The sequence below is a fragment of the Ceratotherium simum genome, chromosome 1 (assembly GCF_057802395.1).
Source record: "Ceratotherium simum simum isolate JZ-2026a chromosome 1, ASM5780239v1, whole genome shotgun sequence".
Taxonomy (NCBI): Eukaryota; Metazoa; Chordata; class Mammalia; order Perissodactyla; family Rhinocerotidae; genus Ceratotherium; species Ceratotherium simum.
The window spans coordinates 65,239,456-65,260,628 of record NC_141900.1 but is presented as its reverse complement, the minus strand read 5'-3'; the positions used below and the strand labels follow the sequence as shown (position 1 = coordinate 65,260,628).

General features: G+C 41.0%; 1 protein-coding gene across 2 annotated transcripts in view; it reads right to left on the bottom strand.

The window, feature by feature from the left end:
* BMPER (BMP binding endothelial regulator) overlaps nucleotides 1–21,173 on the bottom strand; it is a 230,473-nt gene that overhangs the window by 161,167 nt on the left and 48,133 nt on the right. For both annotated transcript variants that reach the window (XM_004418836.3, XM_087435327.1), the window contains exons 4-6: nucleotides 12,007–12,089; nucleotides 7,895–7,985; nucleotides 4,044–4,126 (exon numbers count right to left, since the gene is read on the bottom strand). In XM_004418836.3, the coding sequence (XP_004418893.1) occupies nucleotides 4,044–4,126; nucleotides 7,895–7,985; nucleotides 12,007–12,089 (257 nt within the window). The remainder of the gene's footprint in view (nucleotides 1–4,043; nucleotides 4,127–7,894; nucleotides 7,986–12,006; nucleotides 12,090–21,173) is intronic.

Here is a 21,173-nt window from a genome sequence, read left to right as displayed (position 1 = left end):
GGCAAACAGTAATCTAAGGAGAATGGGATATCTATCTAACAATAGCTATTCTCCCAGGCAAGAAGGGGCTTGCTGGGTCTAAGGGGCAGAATTGTCAGAGTTTGGAAGAGAAGAGGTTGCTGGGTTTTAGAGTACTACATCACAAGACAGCAATATGAAAGAAGAAGAAGAGTACTACCATCACTCAGCACCCACAGTGCTGAGCACTGAGGTCAGAAAGATGAGCAGAAGAAGACCTGGCTCCCTCCCTGATGGAGGACACGGTCTAACACAGAGAACGGGAACTAAACCAGTAACCGTGCTACAACGGGGCAGGTGCTAACCTGGATATGTGTGTGTGTGTGTGTATGCTATGTTGTATGTGTGCATGTGAGAGAAGGATGGCAGGTGAGCTAGCCAGTGAGAGCCATGAGCCTCAGGAAGACTAATGAGGAGACGGTTGCTGCTTCTGCCTGGGGGAGTGGAGCAGTCAGAGAGTTGCAGTGGGGTGGTGATAACCGACTTTGAAGGTCAAGCATTTACCAGGTGAAGAAGGAAAAGAAAAGAATTCCTGGCAGGGGCAGCAGCATGAGCAGAGGACTGGAAACATAAGAGTAATGGGTTTAGGAAAAAGCTAGTGGTCTAGTGTTCCAAAGATGTGCGTATGCATATATGTGTGTGTGTGTGTGTGTGTGTGTATGTACAGACATACATACATATTCAGAGATATCAAAATACAATGTATATATGTTTGTGTGCATGTATATGTACCCGTATACATACACATATGTGTTGTAGCTAACTCTGTCGCTGCAGCCCACATGCTCCCATCCTTACCACCTGAGTGCACACACCAGACTTCCAACTGCCAGCACCTGTGTTTCTTCCTCTTGCTGCTCCAGGCCACTTTGCCACCTGAGTGGCAGGCTCAAAACGGTTCCCAATCAACACCCCCGGGAGTAGACGGGAGTTGGTATAAACATATCTCATCTCTCTCACCCCTCGGGTGGGAAACTCTGAGGTATGAATCCTAAGATTGCAGAGTTTGCCCGGCAGGAGTGAGCTCTGATCACGCACAACGATACTCCCCTGGTGACATACCCTCGACTGGCTGCCTCCCCGCCTCGTCTGGCTGCCTCCCCGCCTCGTCTCATCTCCACACTCTCTGCCAGAGTCTTCTCCATCTCCCACATAAACTACTTACATGCAAATACTTGTCTCAGGGTCTATTTCTGGGGGAATCCAAACTTAGACGCATAAATGTGTGTGTTTGTATTTATATTTATAGGCATGTTCATATAGATTTGTACATATGCGTGTGGATATATACACTCCTACATATAGACATAGACGCATACAAATATATATGCACACAAATACCACATACATGTGTTTATATCTCTCTACGCAAAGTCGCACTGTTTTCCTTTTCACCAAAGCACAGCAGGTTATTATACACAGTCTTCTTTTCTTACAGGGGAGCCTGCAGCCTACAGAGCACACCCCGTAACCTCCTCAGCAGAGCATTTGGCCTCACACTGGTCCTGTCCAAAGCCTTGTCCAGCTTTGCCCTCTCACTCAGCAAGACAGCACCTCACTCCTCCCACACCTTCCACGCCAAAGCCTCCAAGACCGCTGCCAGGCAGCACCATCTGACTCCAGGCCTCACGGTGCCAGGGCCAGGCGATACATTTGCAATATTACCATCTAAAGCAAACATCTGCACAGTTACCACTCTCAAAATAAGGCCATTTGCTGCCAAAACCTTATCTTTTTTGTTTTTTAGTGTATTACATCAAAAGATAGCAAAATGAAAGAATATTACAAACCAGGTTATTCCAATAACTCACTGCAAAGAAAAAAGCTTACACCTCAAATTTTTGTATTCACGGAAAGAAAAACTGCTCTTATGACCCTCCCCATACCCAAGTCTACTCACAAATGTCCTAGCCCCGAGTGAGAGCTCCATCCTCTCTTCTACTTGTCCTATTAACTTAAAGACTGACATCAGGAACATAATCAAAGCCATTAGCTGTCCTTTCCATGCTGAGGGTTGCAACATGGAGAACCAGAAAGAATAGGATTAGGAATATAGGAATGTTGGAAATCAGAATACAGGGATTTAGCAAATGATATAGAATGTAGGTCTAGAGAGAACTCATCGAGCAGGAAAGCTTGGGCAAGTAATAACATCCTTGGATTTTTATTTCTTCAACAGAAAATGAAAGAAGGACTTCCAGGGGCCTGAACTTGGCCCTCAGGTGTGTTTCGTTCAGCATGTATTATACTTAAAAACGCATGAAATCTGAATGCCTTGAGTGCATTTGAGTATGTGACCCCTGTACATATAATCTCTAAACTCATTTTCAGTTCCCAACATTGCATAACTGTGTAAGACTGTCATTGGAGAAACTGCAGGAACCTTCATTCTCCTTGGGGCCTTCTAAATTTCCTCCCCAGGGAGGCTCAACTGCCTAACCCTGGCACACCTTTATGGGAAAGACAATTCAGTCAGGTGCAGATTTAAAATTTCCCACTGAAATGTGCCTTGTTTCTCCTCAATCTACCCAAAAGAATGAGACTAATAAAAAAAAAAAATCAGAAAACTTTACCACTACCGATATGGAGGAAATAAAATTGAGAAATGGGCAGTATTTAGTGGCAAATAGAAATTATTTACATAAAAAATAACATAAAGCTATTTAACCATAATTAGCTGGAGAGGAAAAACATGAAAGTTGAGTCTGAATATGCAAACTCATGTTCATGTTCATTAGTAAATTGCTTTTGTGTTTTTATATAGTATTCTTATAATATGGTATGTATTATATACCTCATATTACATATTATATATGTAAATATATCTCCTCTCTCTCCTTCCCCTTCTCCTTCCTTCCTTTCCTTCATTTCCTGTTTCTCTCCCATACAGAGACCATCACCAATACTCCCTAATCTGGACTCTCTAGGTTGTGATGTGCTTGTCTGTGCTGTAGGAAGGGGGAAAGATTTTGGAAAAGACACGTAGAGAAATGACAAGTGCTATGATTTATGATGATCCACATATGATTCTGCTTTGGTGAAATTAGGATGCTGGAGTTCCCCATGTATTTTTTTAATATTCTGAGTTGCATACTGTATGTTCTTTATTACAAAAGATTAAACGCTTAAAAAATATATGGCTATACTAACTCCCTACTGTAAATAACTTGGAGCAGCTGGTTAAGGCTAGATTCCCCATCATCACCAGTACCACCGTCACCACCAATGATTTTACTTCAAATTTAAAATACATTAATAGAAAAGATCCCTTTAAAATTATAACACATACTAAATTCTTTTATTCCTAAGCACTTTGGAGATATCCTTAGTATATGAATTACAAGTCAACAATGCTTAGAAAGGAAAGTCTACAGCTTTGCCTCACTAATCCCTTAGCCACCCTGAATCCACGGTTTAGGGGCCTTTTCCTCCTGTCCATTCCCGCCAGTGTAACTGACCAACCCTCAGATCAGGTTCTCTCACACCATGGAATTCACTGAGGGCAAGCTGCTCTTATCCCCACCTGCTTCCCATTTGACTGCACTAAAGAACTCAACAGCTGCCTCAGCAAGAAGCTTCTCTGCCCCAAAGAACAGAGAATCCACGTCTTCCCAAAGAAGGCAGGTGGAGGAAAATCAACCTCTCTCCCCCCATCTTTAGATCAATGGTTTTCAACCAGGAGTGATCTTGTTCTCAATGGGACATGTAGCAATGTCTGCAGACATTTTTGGTTGTCACAGCTGAGGGGCTAAGTGCTACTGGAATCTAATGGGTAGAGGCCAGGGATACTGCTAAACACCCCACAATGCACAGGACAGCCCCCACTACAAAAAACTACCCATCCCAGAATCTTAATAGTGCCAAGGTTGAAAACCTTCCTTAGAGTGATGAGCTTTCCCCTTGGTTCCACACCAGCAAGGAGAGGAGGAAAGACTGTAAAGAGAGTCAGGGCTGCTCTTGATGAGTTCCAGCCACAATTAACCATAAGGAACGAATGCCCTTGGAACATCCAGGGCAGTACTTACAACACAGGAACACTTGGTACATTTGTTTCCTTCTGGCTGAAATTCCTCCCCTTCTTGGTAGTGCACACCCTCAAACACACAGCCTGGAAAGCAAAGACAGGTTTACAATTAGGGCAGCAGCCTTCATTCAGCTTGACACTATCCTTCTATCCACTGCTCATCTATCTCCCACCTCCACCTCCACCTCACAGAGTGTCCTCTTTAAGCAGAGGACAAGATTGCTTCATAGTGAGGAAAAAAAAAAAAGAGAGAGAGAATACAAAAGATTCACATGGGCCCAGAAACTCAAAGATGCTAGAAAGTAAACAAGATGTTGGAAGCTGGGTCAGCCCAAGAGAGAGCAGTGCAGAGTCTGAGGAGCTCACCATGACCACCCTCACCACAGCCAGGGTAACCAAACCCCAGAGGGGCCAGAAGAAGCAAAGAGAAGGTCAAGCAAAAGAAGGTAATGATGAGCCAAAGAGCTCATCAAAAAGCTGCCACATGGTAAGTATCCAGGAATTGCCCAGTCTCTACCAGGCCCTTCATACCCCTTCTCATTCCATCTTCACAGTGAGCCTACAAAGTAGGGACTCTTATCACCACTCCCATAGATGAGGAAAACACAGCCCAGAGAGGAAGTAACTCACCCAGCTGGCAGGTGGCAAAGCTGGGATTCAAACTCATCTCTGAGCCACCAGCACCACCATGCAGAGGGCCAGGCACCAAGGCAAGAAGGGGCAGAGGCAGGGCAGGAAGTGCCATCTGGGTTTTCAGCTCCATCCTGTGTGCTATTAAAGGGGCTGTGGCCCCCACCAAGTTTGACTAAAAATAGGACCAAAAGCCCAAGAAGTGTCTCCTATTCAGAAAGATGCTCAGGACACTGCTGTATTCTTAAGAGATCTCACAAATGACCTAAAGCACAGGCTGGCCAGTAACCCCATGTCACCCGGGCCACAGGGGGACCATCAGCTAATGGCAAAGCCACTCTCTTCAGGACTGTCCTTACAAGGTGCTTTGCCAAGACGGCTGAGGTCACTTTCCATATAGTAGACCGTGCTGGAAGCAGCGCTACCCACAGGCAAAACTCAGCAAAGAGGGCTCTTGCGAAAGACTGACTCACACTCCTGAGAGTAAGTGTTGAAGGCCGGCCAACTGAAGTCATCAAGAGAACCCACCAAACTCTTGAAGCAGCTGGTTCTTGACAAGGAGAAACAAGTATTACCCCTAACCACCTGATCTGGTCACTGAACCCATTCATTTTAAAGATAAACACAGAGCCCTTTGTTCAACTGAAAGACATGCAGACAAATGCTACTGAGTCTGAAGTTGAATAGCCAAGTGAAACTGTGGTTTTAAAGTCTTTTTGATACCCACACCCAGAGCTAGCAATCAACCACCTCCTTGGTGTTCCCATTGATGTGGGAAGTCTTGGTAAGCTTGGGTCGCTCCCAGTGGCTGTATCTCAGCATTGTTAATAATGGCAGGTGCCCAGTTGTCTCTTTTCAAAGGACACTTCCAACAAGGGGTCTTCAATTCTTTCATATACTTATGCACCACTGGTTCTGTCATACAGATTGTCAGACAGATTAACCACAACAATCTACATTTGACAACTTACATGAGGAAATTTTAAATGAAAATACTATGCAAACTGTTCCCATCACAAGCCACCACCCTTGAGCAAAGTCAGACAAAAAGGAAGGAGTAGACAACCAAGAATGCCCTGAAATCTGTTTCAGGAAGAAACTGACCACAGACTGTACATGTTTGTCATTATGTGGAATACCATTCCACAATCAATGACAGATGCCAGTCCTTCTGAATTACTAAGGAGAATACTCCAAGGCTTCCCTTGACTGTCCCAATCTAGACTTGGCTGAGGCATCTCTACCAAGGCAAAGGATAATGCATTCTGGATGTGGCCTCTTCTGAGTCTTCTGATTTGCATTGCAAAGGTTGGCCCTTGAAATTAAGGAGAGGGAGCAAAGTTGATTCTTGGCCCCATAATGGAAATTATCATAGTGTGTGGCGAGGTGTAGGGGGGTTCGGAGCCCAACCCCGCCTCACTCATGGGCCTCGGGCAGGTACTAATTCTCACTGGGTCTAATATCTTCCTGTGTGAACTGAGGACAGTACCTTGTCCCTCACTGGACGGTCACGAGGACTTAGCACTGCAATATGTGCAACCATGGAGCTCAGCCTTTCCTTCCTGGAAACTCAACCAAAAACAAAGTGAAAGGAGAAATTGCTCAAATATGATAACTTCAACTGCTGAAATAAATTGGCTCTGCTGTTTGTATACCCACACTTTCAAAGGCAGCCTCAAAATATGACTATCTCCTAAGTGAGGAGGAATGTTATATATGCCGAGTTGATTCTGTATCAATAAAGCAACAGTCTACTCAACACAACTGAATTTATATTTAAGAGCTACAATAATTTTTAAATCTATATGGCATATAAAATTTACTCTGTTATCAATCTCAAGGTTGGCTGTGAACAGGAATTATCTGGGAGGCCTGGGTCCCATCCTCAGAGATTCTGATGAACTTGGTCTGGGATGCAGCCTCGACATCAAGATTTATTTTTTAAAGTTTCCCAGGTGATTTTAATGTGCAACCTAGAGACCTACTGATCTAACTTATAAAGATTTTTCAGGTATTTAAGAGTATGGTTATGCGATACAAAGCATTTAACGCATTCAGAGGAAAAAAGTACTTAAGCAAACTTTGTTTGATAGACACAAAATAATTGGATTACAGAAAGAATTATTTTACTTTCAACCAGTTTTTGGCCTTCATGTAAACTCATCCAATAGTACAAGATTCACAGAAATCCCAGTGGGAAAGCAAGTTTGGCTCAATAAGGACTGTCCAGGGGCCTCAGGAAGATTAGGAGTGGACAGCCACTGTCCTTATTGTCATTCAAAGATGAGAAAAGACTCGACTCTGGACGGGACTCAGGTCTGGGCACATTGCAGACTATATGGAGGGGGATGGCAGGCTCCTGAGAACAGAGCAGGGGCCCACCTCTGCAGAACGTCCTACTGTGGTGCCTCAGCCATTTCCCAGGAAGGTTTGCAGAACAGAAGGCCCTTTAGAGATTAACCTTGAAAGCAAAAAGAGGTAGTTATAAGTATCGCCTCCAGTGGGGAAAAGCACTCAGAGTAAAACCCCAAACACAGAACATCTGTCTAAGAGTATGGGCCTGAGGCTGAAGGGATCAGAAAAGATCTCTCACCTCAAGATCCCCGAGCTCGTACCTCAGGGCAAGAAGAGATACAGGAGACCTTTGTAATCCTGTTCAGAAAAGTAAGAGGCAACACTCCAGCCACTGGAAAGGAAAGACCTCTGTGCTGTCAGCGAGGCAGTGGGGCCCGCTAAAAAGACAGTGGGTCCAACATGTTGCCCCACGCTGAAAACAGAGACCAGCAAAACCCTGAGCTAAATTCACTTAGGGACACAGCTCTCAGTTTTCAGAAAACATCTGGTCACCTCATCACCAAGGCGAGTTCTGGCCAAGGTATCGCAATATGAAGCAGTAAAAAGACATTTCTGGAAGCAAGGAAAAGCCACAGGCTTTCCTTCCAAAATAAGCGTTACCTGTGGCCCTGTGGAGTGAAAGCAGGCCTCCCAAGCCTGGAGAATCTACGTGCCAAGACCTACAGCACGTTGCACTCATCCTGGGCACACCAGAGAGTCTAGGCAATGGAGTTTGCTCTTTAAACCCATTAGGTACACAGATGTAAAGTGAGGAAAATTCCAGGCAAGAGGGAGGAAAATCACGCATTCTTGGGAGCACTTGGAGATTTCAAGAGTACTATGTGGTCCCAGGGAGCCTTGCAGCCTCCACCTTCCTGAGAATGTTACCTGGACACGTGGGGCAGCACATCCCCAGATGCTTGGAAGGGCTCTTACAATGAACAACACATCGCACCTCAGACTCGGTGACAACGCCTTCCTGAAAAACAGAGCGCCACAAGCAAAGTCAGTGCAGAATTCCCACTGAGGAGCTATTCACTTTTGGGAAGTAACCAGGTAGTAGGAGAGGAGCCCAAACCCAAAGAGCACAAAGAGGGGGAGGGTGTCAAGTCCAGAGGTACATGGCACGAATGAGGTCTGGTCTCCCCGGCTCACCCCTTGCTGCTTTCCACTTCAGCGTGCAAATCCCATCACCTGTTCTTTTCCCTGTCCTTGCTCTTTCTCCTTGGCCCTAATTTCTTTCTTTCTTTTAACTCAAGTATTTAAGACGTTCTTGCTGTGTAGCTGACAGAGTGTAGCTGTTCATTCACAATTGTTTTAAGTTTTCATCACTTACTATATTTTCTACAATTGACATTACGCTTTCAGCCCAGAATTCATTAATTATGAGGCACAGAGTAAAAGCATAATACTTCAGATTGGCATCCGGAGACCTAAGTCCTTACCTCCCTTCTGGAAATAACTAGACCAGCTCTGCAATCTTAGCAATTTCACTCCACCTCACAGAGAGCCTGGTTCTCAAGCATCAAATGAAGAGGTTAGATAAAACTATTTTTTTTTTTTGAGGAAGATTGGCCCTGAGCTAACATCTGTTGCCAATGTTCCTCTTTTTCTTTTCTCCCTAAAGCCCCAGTACATAGTTGTATATCCTAGTTGTAGGTCCTTCCAGTTCTTCTATGTGGGACGCCGCCTCAGCATGGCCTGATGAGCGGTGAGTAGGTCCACGCCCAGGATCCAAACCAGCAAACCCCAGGCCACAGAAGCAGAATGTGCCAACTTAACTCCTATGCCAACTGGCCGGCCCCAGATAAAACTATTTTAAAGTTCATATTATATATGCCAAAATAGAGACTTTAGGACTTAATAGTGGAATCAAGGTACTCATTTGCAAACTGATCTTGGGACTCAAATACTTTAATGTCAATTGAAACATTTTTTAAATTAATTTTCAGAGTTGGCCTTTGGAGAATTTTATCCATATTCTCTACCCACTTTACAAATAAATTTGTGTTTGTTTATTTGTTTAATTTTGTTTTGAGAGGAGAGGTAGCACAGGCCCCAAAAAATGTAACAGTTTGACAACCAGATAATTTTCTTCATTCACCTGCTACCATATCATCTCAATCCAACAAGGAAGGTTATATCCTAAATGTCTTCATATCTATCAGGCCTAAGTCTTCCACTACCAGTGGAATTTATTGTAGTCTATATCACATTTGGGAAAGAAAAAAACAACTGCCAAAATACAGGCAATATACAACATCAAGAAAGGATCTGGGGTTTAGTTATGTAACTGAAGCAATGCAAAAGCTATGGCTCAAGATCAATTTCCCTTTAGTATCTGCAATCCAGATGGAGGATTCAGGTTAGTTCCCAGCATGAATTTCCTGTCTCTGATCTTCAGATTTTCCTCTTCCAGTAAGAAACTAAAGTGGAAAATAAAGGTAAGTTTTTCACCATCAGAACTCCTTCAGTAGGAAGATGTGAGAAATAAGCTAGAATTCAACTCCCATGGAAATAAACCAGATCATTAGACTAGCTGTGATCTGTCTGGTACCTAGTTGTACCCAGTATATGCAGGATCTACCAGAAGTGTTTTTAATGACAGTCTCTCTTATTCCTTACAACCCCCTATGAAATAGTACTATCCTCATTTCACAGGGGATAAAAGTGAAGTCCAGAGAGGTTAAGTAACAAGGGATGTGAATGGCAGAGCCCATATTTTACTCAGTACGCTACTCTCTCTGCTCTGTTACTGATTCTGTGCCCTGAGAAGAGAAGCTCTTGGAGAGAGAGGTTGCAACTGTGTCATTCTGCAAAGGAGGGTCTTAAACGAAGACTTCCCTGATGGGTACCAGTAAATGGTCATTTCCTACATTCACAGATGAGGTCTCCTCCCCTTAAAGAAGGAAGAAAGTAAGCAGGAGTGGAAGGTGCCAGCAGAGCAGAGGAGCAACTTTTTTGTAAATACCTTAACAGAGGTTTTCTTTTACGGGTTATTGAATGAAATGATATTTTTCAACCAGTTAGCAGGACTTAGGCAAAGTTTTTAAAAAGGAGGAAAATTAAAAGGCAATGTTCAGCTTTGGCAGGTAACGTCCCCTTTCTGTGTTGCATTCTGCAGTTCAGCATTTCCTGACTCCCAGGGCTATGGGTCTTTCGGATCTCTTCCAATAATAATTCGATATTCCTGCATCATTCTCTCTGGGCCCTGCTGAGTGGCTATGACCAAAGATGATAGGTAACAGGAGTTTCAGTGTTGACAACTGATAATGGCTTAATGTGTTATTCAGTCAACAAAATATTCCCTCCCAGATAATAGTTTTCATTTAGTTTAAACAATTCTTCATCCAAAGGCAGCAAAATTCACTGTTGGCCCATGCAACTCAACTTGAGGATCTTCAAGACCTCTGACTGTGGTATAAAAATGTTATATGGGGCCGACCCGGGGGCCTAGTGGTTAAGTTCACACACTCCGCTTTGGTGGCCCAGGGTTTGCAGGTTCGGATCCTAGACATGAATCTACATGCCACTCACCAAGCGATGCTGTGGCGGCGTCCCATATACCAAATAGAGGAAGATGGGCACAGATGTTAGCCCAGGGCAAATCTTCCTCAGCAAAAAGAGGCAGATTGGCAATGGATGCAAGCTCATGGCCAATCTTTCTCACCAAAAAAAAAAAAAAAAAAAGGTTATAGATACTTCAAAAGGCATGCAGTTTTCTTGTTTAAAAGACAATGTAACCATGGCTTTCAGAGTGCCTCTGTCAAAGAGTGGAAATTTCACTGGTCAAGGAGCAGGGTGGGAGTGTGGTGGTGCAAATTTTAGTATGTGGCCTTTTGATGTTATAAAAACTCATGGCCCTCCTCTCTGTTCCGTGGAGCTGATTGAATCTATAACCAAGAGTAAAAATTCATCAAATACTTATTGATTCAATTAATCTATTATTTACATTTCTTCTACCTACTTCTTATTTTCACAAATAATTTAGATTTACTACAGAAATAAGCTGAATATTTAGTTGAATAAATAACTGAAGATCTTACGAGTAAACATGCCCACTATGGGCATATAATAAGAATGTGACTACATAAAATTCAGATTTCAATAAACTAAATGTCAAAATACTTGGGATAAGATCAGAGAAAAATATGCATTATTATACTAACATTTCTTTCTCCTTTAAATGCAACAGCATATCCTTGGACAGTGAAATGGGCTGGGGGGTAAAGTGACTTATTGGTATCTTCTCTACAGAAAAGAATTCTTAAATTATGTCAAATTTAGATGAGCAGTATTTGTTTAACAGAGTATTTCTTTAGAGATAAGAAAAGGAGTTTGAAAATTTAGATTCTTCACTTCCCGTTTGGTTTATCTTGCTGTATTTAACACCTGTAACAATTAGAGTCACGGGGAGTCTGTACTCTTTTCAGAGTTCAGCAAGCACCAGCCACAGTGGGCTCCTTAGGAGTTGAATGTGGTAGTTCTTAAATTTGTCGGGTTGAAATCATTGAGGTTACAGTGTACTAATTGTTTTGATTTAATACAGTTTACAGATTGGCTCCAGTTCAAACTGTTTCTAAATCAAAGAAGGAAAACATATATCCTCTAACAATACCTCTTTCTGTGTTTTATTCAAAGTTTTCGTGTTTCAAGGAATTCATGTTTTGCTCAAAGTTGACTCACAGGAAGACATGAATTTTCCCCAAGGACATATGTATCTTCTCGGAGTTTTTCCAGGCACAATTTAACAATGGTGAACAATTCCACCGTGTGTTTCTGGAAGCAAATTCTATACAATATCTATCCTGTACCTGTCTTGTTATGGTGAATGTCACAATAAATATGCATAAGGATACAGTTGGTTTTTCATTTGTTTCTCATTTTTGTTTGGCATTTTTTTTGCGGGGGAGAGTTTTGTTCTGTGTTGTCTGAAAGGAGCTTCTGAGGAGGACTTTACAGATTCCTTTACAATGGAGAGTAAAATAGTTGGACTTTACCTGGCACTGGAGCAGGACACAGGGTTCTGTAAGACTCTGCCATTTGAAGGAGCTGTTATAGGTATTTCCTTCATAGGTACAACCTAGACAGGAAACACAGAAGCAGGAAGAAAGGTCAAGAATGAATGTAGGTTTCTTTTATCTTTGGAGCAATGGAAGTTATGTCTTCTAAGCCAGGACTAGCGCTCCCAAGAACTATCATGCTCTTGGCTATTTTCCCCAAAACACAACTGAGCCTTCTAAATATCTACTTGGCTTTCACTTACATTAATTCTTTGACTACTGAGAAGATTAACCTCATGGACTATATTTTCAAACGGAAAACCATGGACTGATGAATTCATTTGGCCAAAATTCATAACCCCGTGACTTTATTTATGCCTAGTGAAGTACGAGGAGGACCAGGGCTGAAAACATCACTGCGAAAGGGGATTTTACGTAAGACTCAATGAACACAAAATCGCTGAAGGTCAAGAGGGAAATTTAAAACATGGCAGGAAATAAAAGTAGAAAACTAAAATATAGGAAATGATTGAAAAATTCCATACCCATCTAAGACTCTTGACAAAGTTACTATCTTCACCAGGTGAAATATTCCAAGTCTTGCCTCCCAGCTCTGAGAGCTATGATTTCATATTTCACTTTGACTTTACTTTTAGGTAGGGAACTAGATTTAGGAAATCTGAAGCTATCAATATATGGATGATCACAGGTTAATTCACTAGCCAAAACAGAAGTCATGCTCATTGATTGGCAAAAACAGATGTCAAAGGCCAGAGATCCTCAAAAGAGGCAACTAGCCACTTAGCTTAAGTCCCTTAGAAAGAGCTGAAGAAATAATGGTGCAAAGATCTTGATTTAGTTTGTCCAAATAACACCCTCCACCCTGTGCGTTATACTTTTGGGGAAGATGCACTTGGCTACTCTAGTCACTGCATGTTAGATTATTAGGAGCCCTTCAGGCAAAGGGATTTACCAATTACAGTCCGATTGCTTAGCGCAAAGAGTACAGAAGCAGGAACACACACGAGGGATAATGCAGAAATAAAAGGGCCTGGCTCTCTGTACCAATGATTGACTTCTGGCAAGCCAGTCAACCTCAATTCACATCGGTTTTTCTTGTCCAAGACACAGACTCACCTCCTTCCCTGAATTCTTTTAGATACTGCTGTGATAATTAAAAAAAAAACTTAATGCATATCAACAGAATAATAAGGACTCTAATAGACATTTTCATAAACTTGGAACCATGATCTGATTCCCAGAGAATTATGAGTGATTGAAAAGAGCTCAGTAATACTCTTTTCTCTAGTTCCTACAAATCATATTACTAAAGTACACAGCTGATTGGAAACATATTAGGGAAATGCTTTCACTGTATATTTTTTAATTTCCTTTGCATGAAGTGTTACAGAGATAAAATGCTCAACCACAGGAACCCCTAGCACACTACAAATACTTACGCCAAACTGAGGATGAATACAGTAAATTTTCAACAATGAAAACCAACATAAAACAATTTGGGCTAGCATAAATCTTACTGAACAAATGCACTTACAATAGACGTGCCATGTGCATGTCTGAGCCACTAACACAGACTCACTTGGATAATAAATAACTTGTTCCAAAAGATGGAGGCTGGGAAATCAGAGGACCAAATCCAATTCATGTTAAGTCCAAGTAAATATGAAACGCCTGCCAAGTCTGCCAGTGGCGTTTCCAAATATGTTATATATTTTCATCCTCTGGATTAAAAAAACTGAAAGAAAGGGTGATTTTATGTGGCTAATAGGGCAGGCAAAAATCTTGCCTTTTTTACTTTGGAGGAGGAAATGCACTACAAAACCCATATACACCAGGCAGGAACTGCAGGCTGAGAGACCGGTCCTAAACAATGCCAGGTCATGTGCAAAGGGCTCCCAGGAGTAGGACAGGCCCCTCTGGATTATTCCACTCAATATGAGATGAAAGATATTGGAACAAGAGGTCCACAGTGTAGGGAACCCAGCAACATTTTCTGCTTCAAATAACTCAGTTGGAAGTCTGGCTTTGCCACCATAATTTAACATGTAAAGACCAAGGTCAAATTGCCAAGTGCTTCATTGCTTAACTGCCCTTGTTTACATGTCAGTCTACCACACTTGAGTCCATATAATAGATTTTCCCAAATGTGGGATGAGTCTGAATGACAGAATAGACTCAAAAACATCTGTGCTAATCTCTCTAGTGAGTATCATCCCTACCCTTTCCTTCATCACCTACCCTCATTAGCATGAGCCAGTTAGGACACTTCAGTATACCAAGCACTCTAACAGATTTCATATGTAAAGGATTCTTGGAGAGAAGATAATTTTAAAAAGGACATTTTCACTACTCTTTTTGGGTTCCTGTTCTAAGATAAACATGTCATCTTGTTGCAAAACACTAAATGCAAGACTTAATGAAGACTCACATACAGACAATCAAAGAGAACCTCATATTTACTCCAGCATTACTTCTTATTTTCTGTAAGGCAAATTTCTTTATAATAAATTTTATTGGCCACCGACTTGATTCTGTTAATAAGGCAGACAGGCAATATCTTGCCCTTCTTTTTATTGAAATGTCAGAAGAAGAATATACTAAGTATCTCTTATTGGCCAGGGTAGAAAGAGAGGCAAAGAAAATTTTCCATCATACATTTAGGCAGTGCTTCTCAAACTACCTCTAGTGAAAGACCAGCTTGTTTTGTTTTTGTTCTTCCAATCCAATGTGGACTGACACTTTCATAAAATATAATAAAAAGGAATTATTAGAAAAATTAAATTTAAAAGACTAAGACAAAATATAAGCCCAACTTTTTACTATTATATGTAAGAGGCATAGAATTACTCTGTTGAATTATAATAAACATTTTTGTTTACTCTCCATTTCTGTATTTATTTCATTGTAGACCAGCATCATAGTCTATGGATCATTGGTGACCTGCAGAGCACATTTGGGTTGCACTGTCTTGGGGTATGTGTCATGGAGTGGGGAGAAAACCCAAAGAAAGAATCAAGATATTTCCATCTTAGATGTTTAGAACTAGAAGCAAATTTACAGAGAATATAAATTATCTACTTCGTTTTACAGATGAGAAAATTTTCACAGAAATACTAAACTGACTTGTTCAAAGTCAGAAGGCATTAGGTGTGAAACTAACATTAGAATCCAGGTCCTGCATGAAATCCACATTTTCATATCCAGGTCTAAACCGGCCGTGTTATTTGGGCACTTTCCAATTCATATTATCCTTTACATTGAGGACTTAATAGCCCAGGAGAAAAGCCAACACTGTCCTTGTAAAATTAAATGATAGCAGATCCAGGAACAAAATGAAAGAGTGGGTAAGGGGGGTAGACACTGGTTAGGCAACCAGTAGAGTAGCTGTGCCTTTTTTAAAAAATATTTTTAAATAAACTTTCAACAAAGGAATTTATAAACATTCATTAGTTTTCTTCTGGTGATAAAAAGCTTTTCAGATTCTACAAGCTTCAATAAAACCATCTGTACTGCAGCAGGAGGAAGTGATTATTTTCTGATAAAATCCCTAGAATATATTTAAACGAGTAGTTCTCAATCTAGGGTGATTTTATCTTTTCCCCATCCCCCACCCAGGGGACTTTTGGAAATAGCAGGAAACATTTTTGGTTGTCACAACTGGAGGATAAGGGTGCTACAGGCATCTAGTGGGTAGAGGCCAGGGATGCTATTAAGCACTAGAATGCTCAGCGAAGAATCAACCAGCTCAAAATGTCAATTGTGCCAAGGTTGAGAAACCCTGATCTAAACCATCACACATAGCTCCAAATTCTTCTTCTTTACATCTAAAATAATAATAATAAAAAAAAAACAATCCTAAACTAGCTACACATTACTTGTGTATGTATTTTGGCGTTTTTTTGTGTTAAATATTTTCAGGGTGGGAAAGAATTTCAAAGTATTTTTTTTAAACACACATATTCTTGTAGAGAAGCCTGACCTAGTCAACTAGTCTACACAAAAAACATGTAGCAAGGGAAAAGGAAGAACATAAATAAATTGAATCCACAATTAAGCAATAAAACTCATTTTTTCTATTAGTTGTGACCTTTTTCAGTGGCCACGTTATCCCAAGGGAGAAAGAATACCACATATTTTCATCATTCTGTTGTTAAAGTAGCTGTTAAAAATCATCGGGACCATAAAAAATGGCGTTGGCCTTCTAACGAGCCTTAATTCCACCTACTTTCACCCTTCTAGCCTTAATTCTTTCATTTTTCATGTTAACGTTAGCCTAAGGGCCGAGAACTGGATCTTACCCTTACCAATAACTTAACCTCTGGCACCCAAGAGCCTCACCATGTGGCCCCAATCTACCTTTCCAGCCTTTTCTCTTCATTCCTGGAACTCCATTTAGGTCCCTGGAATTATCCACCTTTCCCTGATCACAATGAACTTGAATCCTACTTAGAGCAGGTTCAAGTTCTTCGACCAAGCCTATCTGGCTTCTGCCTCCACCATCCCACTGAAACATCACTCTCTCAGGATGCAGCTGCCTACTAAGTACCCAATCCAAGGGATACCCAGTCTTTATTTTACAGGACTTCTCTGTGGCGGGCTGACCACGCTTTCCTTCTTCCACTCCACGTCCCCTACCCTCCACTCCCCCCCACACACAGATACCTTCTAGATGTTCTCTTCCAATTATCTTTGTATTCCCTCTACTCCTGCCTCAATTAAGCTGCTGGTTGTTTCTCACTTGGACTATAACAACAGGCTCCCTGATTGTTTCTCCTGGCTGGGATCGGGGCCTTTTTCAAGCATCGTCCTGCACAGTTACGAGCGTATGCTCTTTCTAATCCAAGTCTTATTACCTCATTCACACACTTGAACTCTATCAATGTGTGATGGTTCTCAGCCTGGCTGAGGTGCAGACTGGTACCTATCCCTAACCTTTCTTCTCCAGACCAATTGGATCAGAGTCTCTGGAAGTAGGAAATAGAAGAGGAATCTAATGTGCAGCCAGGATTGAAAAACACTGGCCTTTACCATAAAATTCAAACATCTTAGCATATACAACTCTGAGACCTGGCCTTGACTCACTTCTTCATTCTCTTATCTGCTGCTCCCAAACTCCCCACACTGCAGACATGCTGCACTTACAATTGCCCCAAATATTGTCAGGAGATCTCATCCTATGATTTTGCAAATGCTGGCCCCTTCTTGAAAAACCCAGATCTTATCCATTCCCTCCATCTCTGTTGTCCCCACAATGACCCGTAGGTCACCCAGGCTCCCCTTCTTTGCCTGGCTAATGCCTCCTTCAAGACTCACCTCAAGATTATAGCCTCTGGAAACATCCTACTCAGGATGTGCTCCTATGCTCTTTCTCCACGCACACTTGGCCTTTCAAATATCCGTTTCCAAATCCCTTTCACTACTTTGTGTGTAGCAGGTATGTAATAAATGTTTGCTTTCACTTGTATTAAATAGTAAGCACCAACCTACAGCTATTCCTGCAAACCACAGAAAAAGAACATAGAAAGGATGACATTTCCTGGACCTCTTGTCTTCTCCTCTGGACAGGTGGACCAGTTTAATTCACTATTCCACCTCCAGAAACAGCAAAGCTTTCCTGGAGCAACTCAGACGTCAGTCTGTCTCTTCTAATACCAACCCTCTCCTCCACTCCCCCATGGACCAGGCCAGCTATGGTTAAACACAATGAAGGCAAGTCCATGAGCATCCCAGCACCTACTGAACCTTAGAAATGAGAAGTGTATCAACTTTCTCAGGGCCCTCATCCCATGCTGTGGAAGCCTCATCGTAAGTTAATTTTCAGGAGGATGCCTCTTTCCAAAACCTACTTTGGCCCCCCAAATTACTAGTTTATTCTTGTCTTTTGGGGGGGTAGCATGCAAACTATCATATTTACTTAAATTAAACCAAACTTGGGGTCTTTGAAGTCAGTTCATGTCACATGGTACAGGGAAGCAGAGCAGACAGGTCTGCCATTTTTTGCTGCTTCCACGCCACCTGACAGGGCACCTCCATCTCCTGGACTAGGTCAATAAGCCCCAAATTACTCCAGCCCAATACAATTTTTTTTAATGAACCACTTTTCAGACACTGTTCTCAAGAAACATATGGAAGTATAATCAAAGGGATAAGCATAAAATCTAACTAGCCATTCTGGGGCTTAAACTGTGTCCTTAGGAGTTCATTTAAAACAGGCTTTTATTACTCTTCAAGGCTGTACCTACCATGAATCCTGCAGGCAATTTTGCTTATTTTTGGCTAATGGGAATTTTATAGCCAAACCATTTCCTCAATCCCAAGAGAAAGAATCAGACCCACGTATTGAGTTCTTAAAGGGTGGTGTGTTCCCCTTGCCACAACATTCCTTTTCATAGATTTTTTGGTTTGTTTTCCAATTAGGAACTAAATATATTATTGAAGTGAAATAGTCAACAATAGAAAAAGAAATGGTAGAAAGCTATTTTACTTAATTTTTGATGGCTTTATGAATGAAATCCTAAATAGGCAGAAACGTCAGATGAGCACAGATGACTTGCAAAGTCAGCTCACTTCACCAGTGTAAAGGAACACAAAGTCTCCATGTGACTTAGTTGGATTTCTAATCTATGTGTTTATTGAAGACTGTAAAGTGAGGAAATTGTGGCTGAAAGGACCAATCTCATAACTTTATAGTATGATAATACATACCATATCTGGCATTGATGTTAAAGTCATAAAAGAGATTCTATGAGCCACAAATAAATTAGGCTTCTATTCAATAAAATATGTTTTCAAACTTTTAATGTAATTGATACAATAAAGGAAATATGCAATACATTAAAGGAGAAAAATGCTTGCAACAACTTTTTTGTACAAGCTGCATCACCAATCATTCCTGCATTTGATCTGTTCTTACCATAAACACTTCTAAATATGGGAGTGCTTCTACCTCTGGGCTGAATCAGCACTGCACAGCCATTCTACCCTAGCACCCCATTGTCAAACAGCCAACACCTATTGCTTCTCAACAGGCAAAAGAGAAAGAACTAAGTTGAGCTCATACTGAGCAAAAATGGAGAAAGAAGAAAAACCAGAAGAGACTGTCCTGTGAATTCTGTGAAGTCATAAGACTCATTTTCTAATGTGGGCAGGGAAATGGCACTAGAGGTCACTTCCAAAGATGAGTTCCAAAAAATATTTTCAAAAATACTACATAAATAATCCCCCAACAGGAAAAAAGAAAAAAGAGGGAAAATGAAAATCATCACATAATTATTCCAGGTGAGGCATGGTCCTTGGGTTTCCACATGTGATTTAATTTTATTCTCATAAAAAGTGCTCTAGGATAGAAAACATTTTACCCCTAGTTTTTAAAAATGAGGAAACCAAGATTCAGAAAAGCTAAATTACTTTGTCCGGGTCACACAGCCACTCTTTTTATCTTACTCCAAAATCCACGTTCCATTCATCATTCGGGTCCTCGCAGGCACACAGAAGGAGCTCAGAAAGTGGCAGCTTCAGGAGTGAAAATGACAGCCCTGCGGAAGATGACATGCTGCCTCTCAGTGATACTTTAATCATGTTCCAGGGATGTCTGAAAACCAATATTATAAAGTAAACTGCAGGTTTTGTGGCTGAAGAGGCAAGACCTGCTTTTGTGGATTTATGTTTAAACTCTGTTCTAAACACCTTTACTGTTGGCTACCAATCGTGCTATGCTATGCTTTAGGCCTTTTGACTTTATGAAGCAACAAATAACAAGGAAGCAAAAGATCAAATCCAAACATCTAAGATTGGATTCATGCATTTGTCAAAATAGGAACATGTTTCCCAGTTTGGGGTGCACAGTAGCAGCCTAAGAAAATGAAATTTATTTGAAGACAGTAAAACAACCAATAACCTCATAGGGTAAACTATGGTGGCTACAGACAAAAAGTCATGAATGGAACCCTCAGTTTCCCCAAAGTAATTTCAAAGATATCAGTGAAAATCTCTCCAATGAACATAAAGAAGAAACGAGTTATATACAACACACATATGAAATGCCATTTGGGTGATTAATGTAGTGCCCTGCATGATTTTTATACTTTGGGAAGCATATTATATGGATGTAACCTTTACAGTTGACTAAATAGGATGTTTAGGGCTCATTGCAAAAAAAAAACTGTCAGAAATATCCCATCACCCCCCTTTTTCTTTTACTTTTTATTTTGAAGTAATTATCAATTCACAGGAAGGGACAAAAACATATACAGAGAGGTTTCATGTACCTTTCACTCAGCCTCCTCCAATGTTAACATCTTGCATAACTATAGTACAATATCACAATCAAGAAATTGACATTGGTGCAGTCCACAGAGCTCATTCAGATTTTACTGGTTTTACATGTACTCCTTTGTGTGTGTGTGTGTGTGTGTGTGTGTGTGTGTGTGTGTGTGGTTCTATATAGTTTTATCACATGTGTAGATTTGTGCAACCAACCAACATACAAGACTGTCCTGTCACCACAAGGCCCTCTCGAGCTATTTATTTATAACTACACTCACTCTGCTTACAGCTTCCATCCCTAAACCCTGACAACCACTAATCAGCTCTCCATCTCTATACTTTTGTTAAGAATAACAAAAGTTATTTGGCTCCATTTATATAAATTGGCTCTTTTCTCTCAGAATAATTCTTTTGAGACCCATCCAAGTTGTTGCATGGATCAATAGCGTGTTCCTTTCTACTGCTGAGTATCACTTTGTGGTATGGATGTACCACAGTTTAACCCTTCACCTGTTGAAGGACATCTGAGTTTCTTCCAGTTTTTTTTGCCTATTATGATTAAAACTACTATAAACATTTTGTGTACAGAATTTTGAGTGAACACAGGTCTTCATTTTACTGAGATTAATGCCCAAGAACACAATTGCTTGGTCATATGGTAAATGAATGTTTAATTCTATAAGAAACTGTCATACTAATTTCCAGAGTGGATGAATCATTTGACATTTTCGCCAGCAATATATGAGAATTTTCCACAACTTCACCAGTATTTGGTGTTATCATGCTATATTTTTTTTTTAGCCATTTTGATAGGTGAGTAGTGAAATCTCGTGGTTTTGATTTGCATTTTCCTAATAGCTAATGATGTTGAATATCTG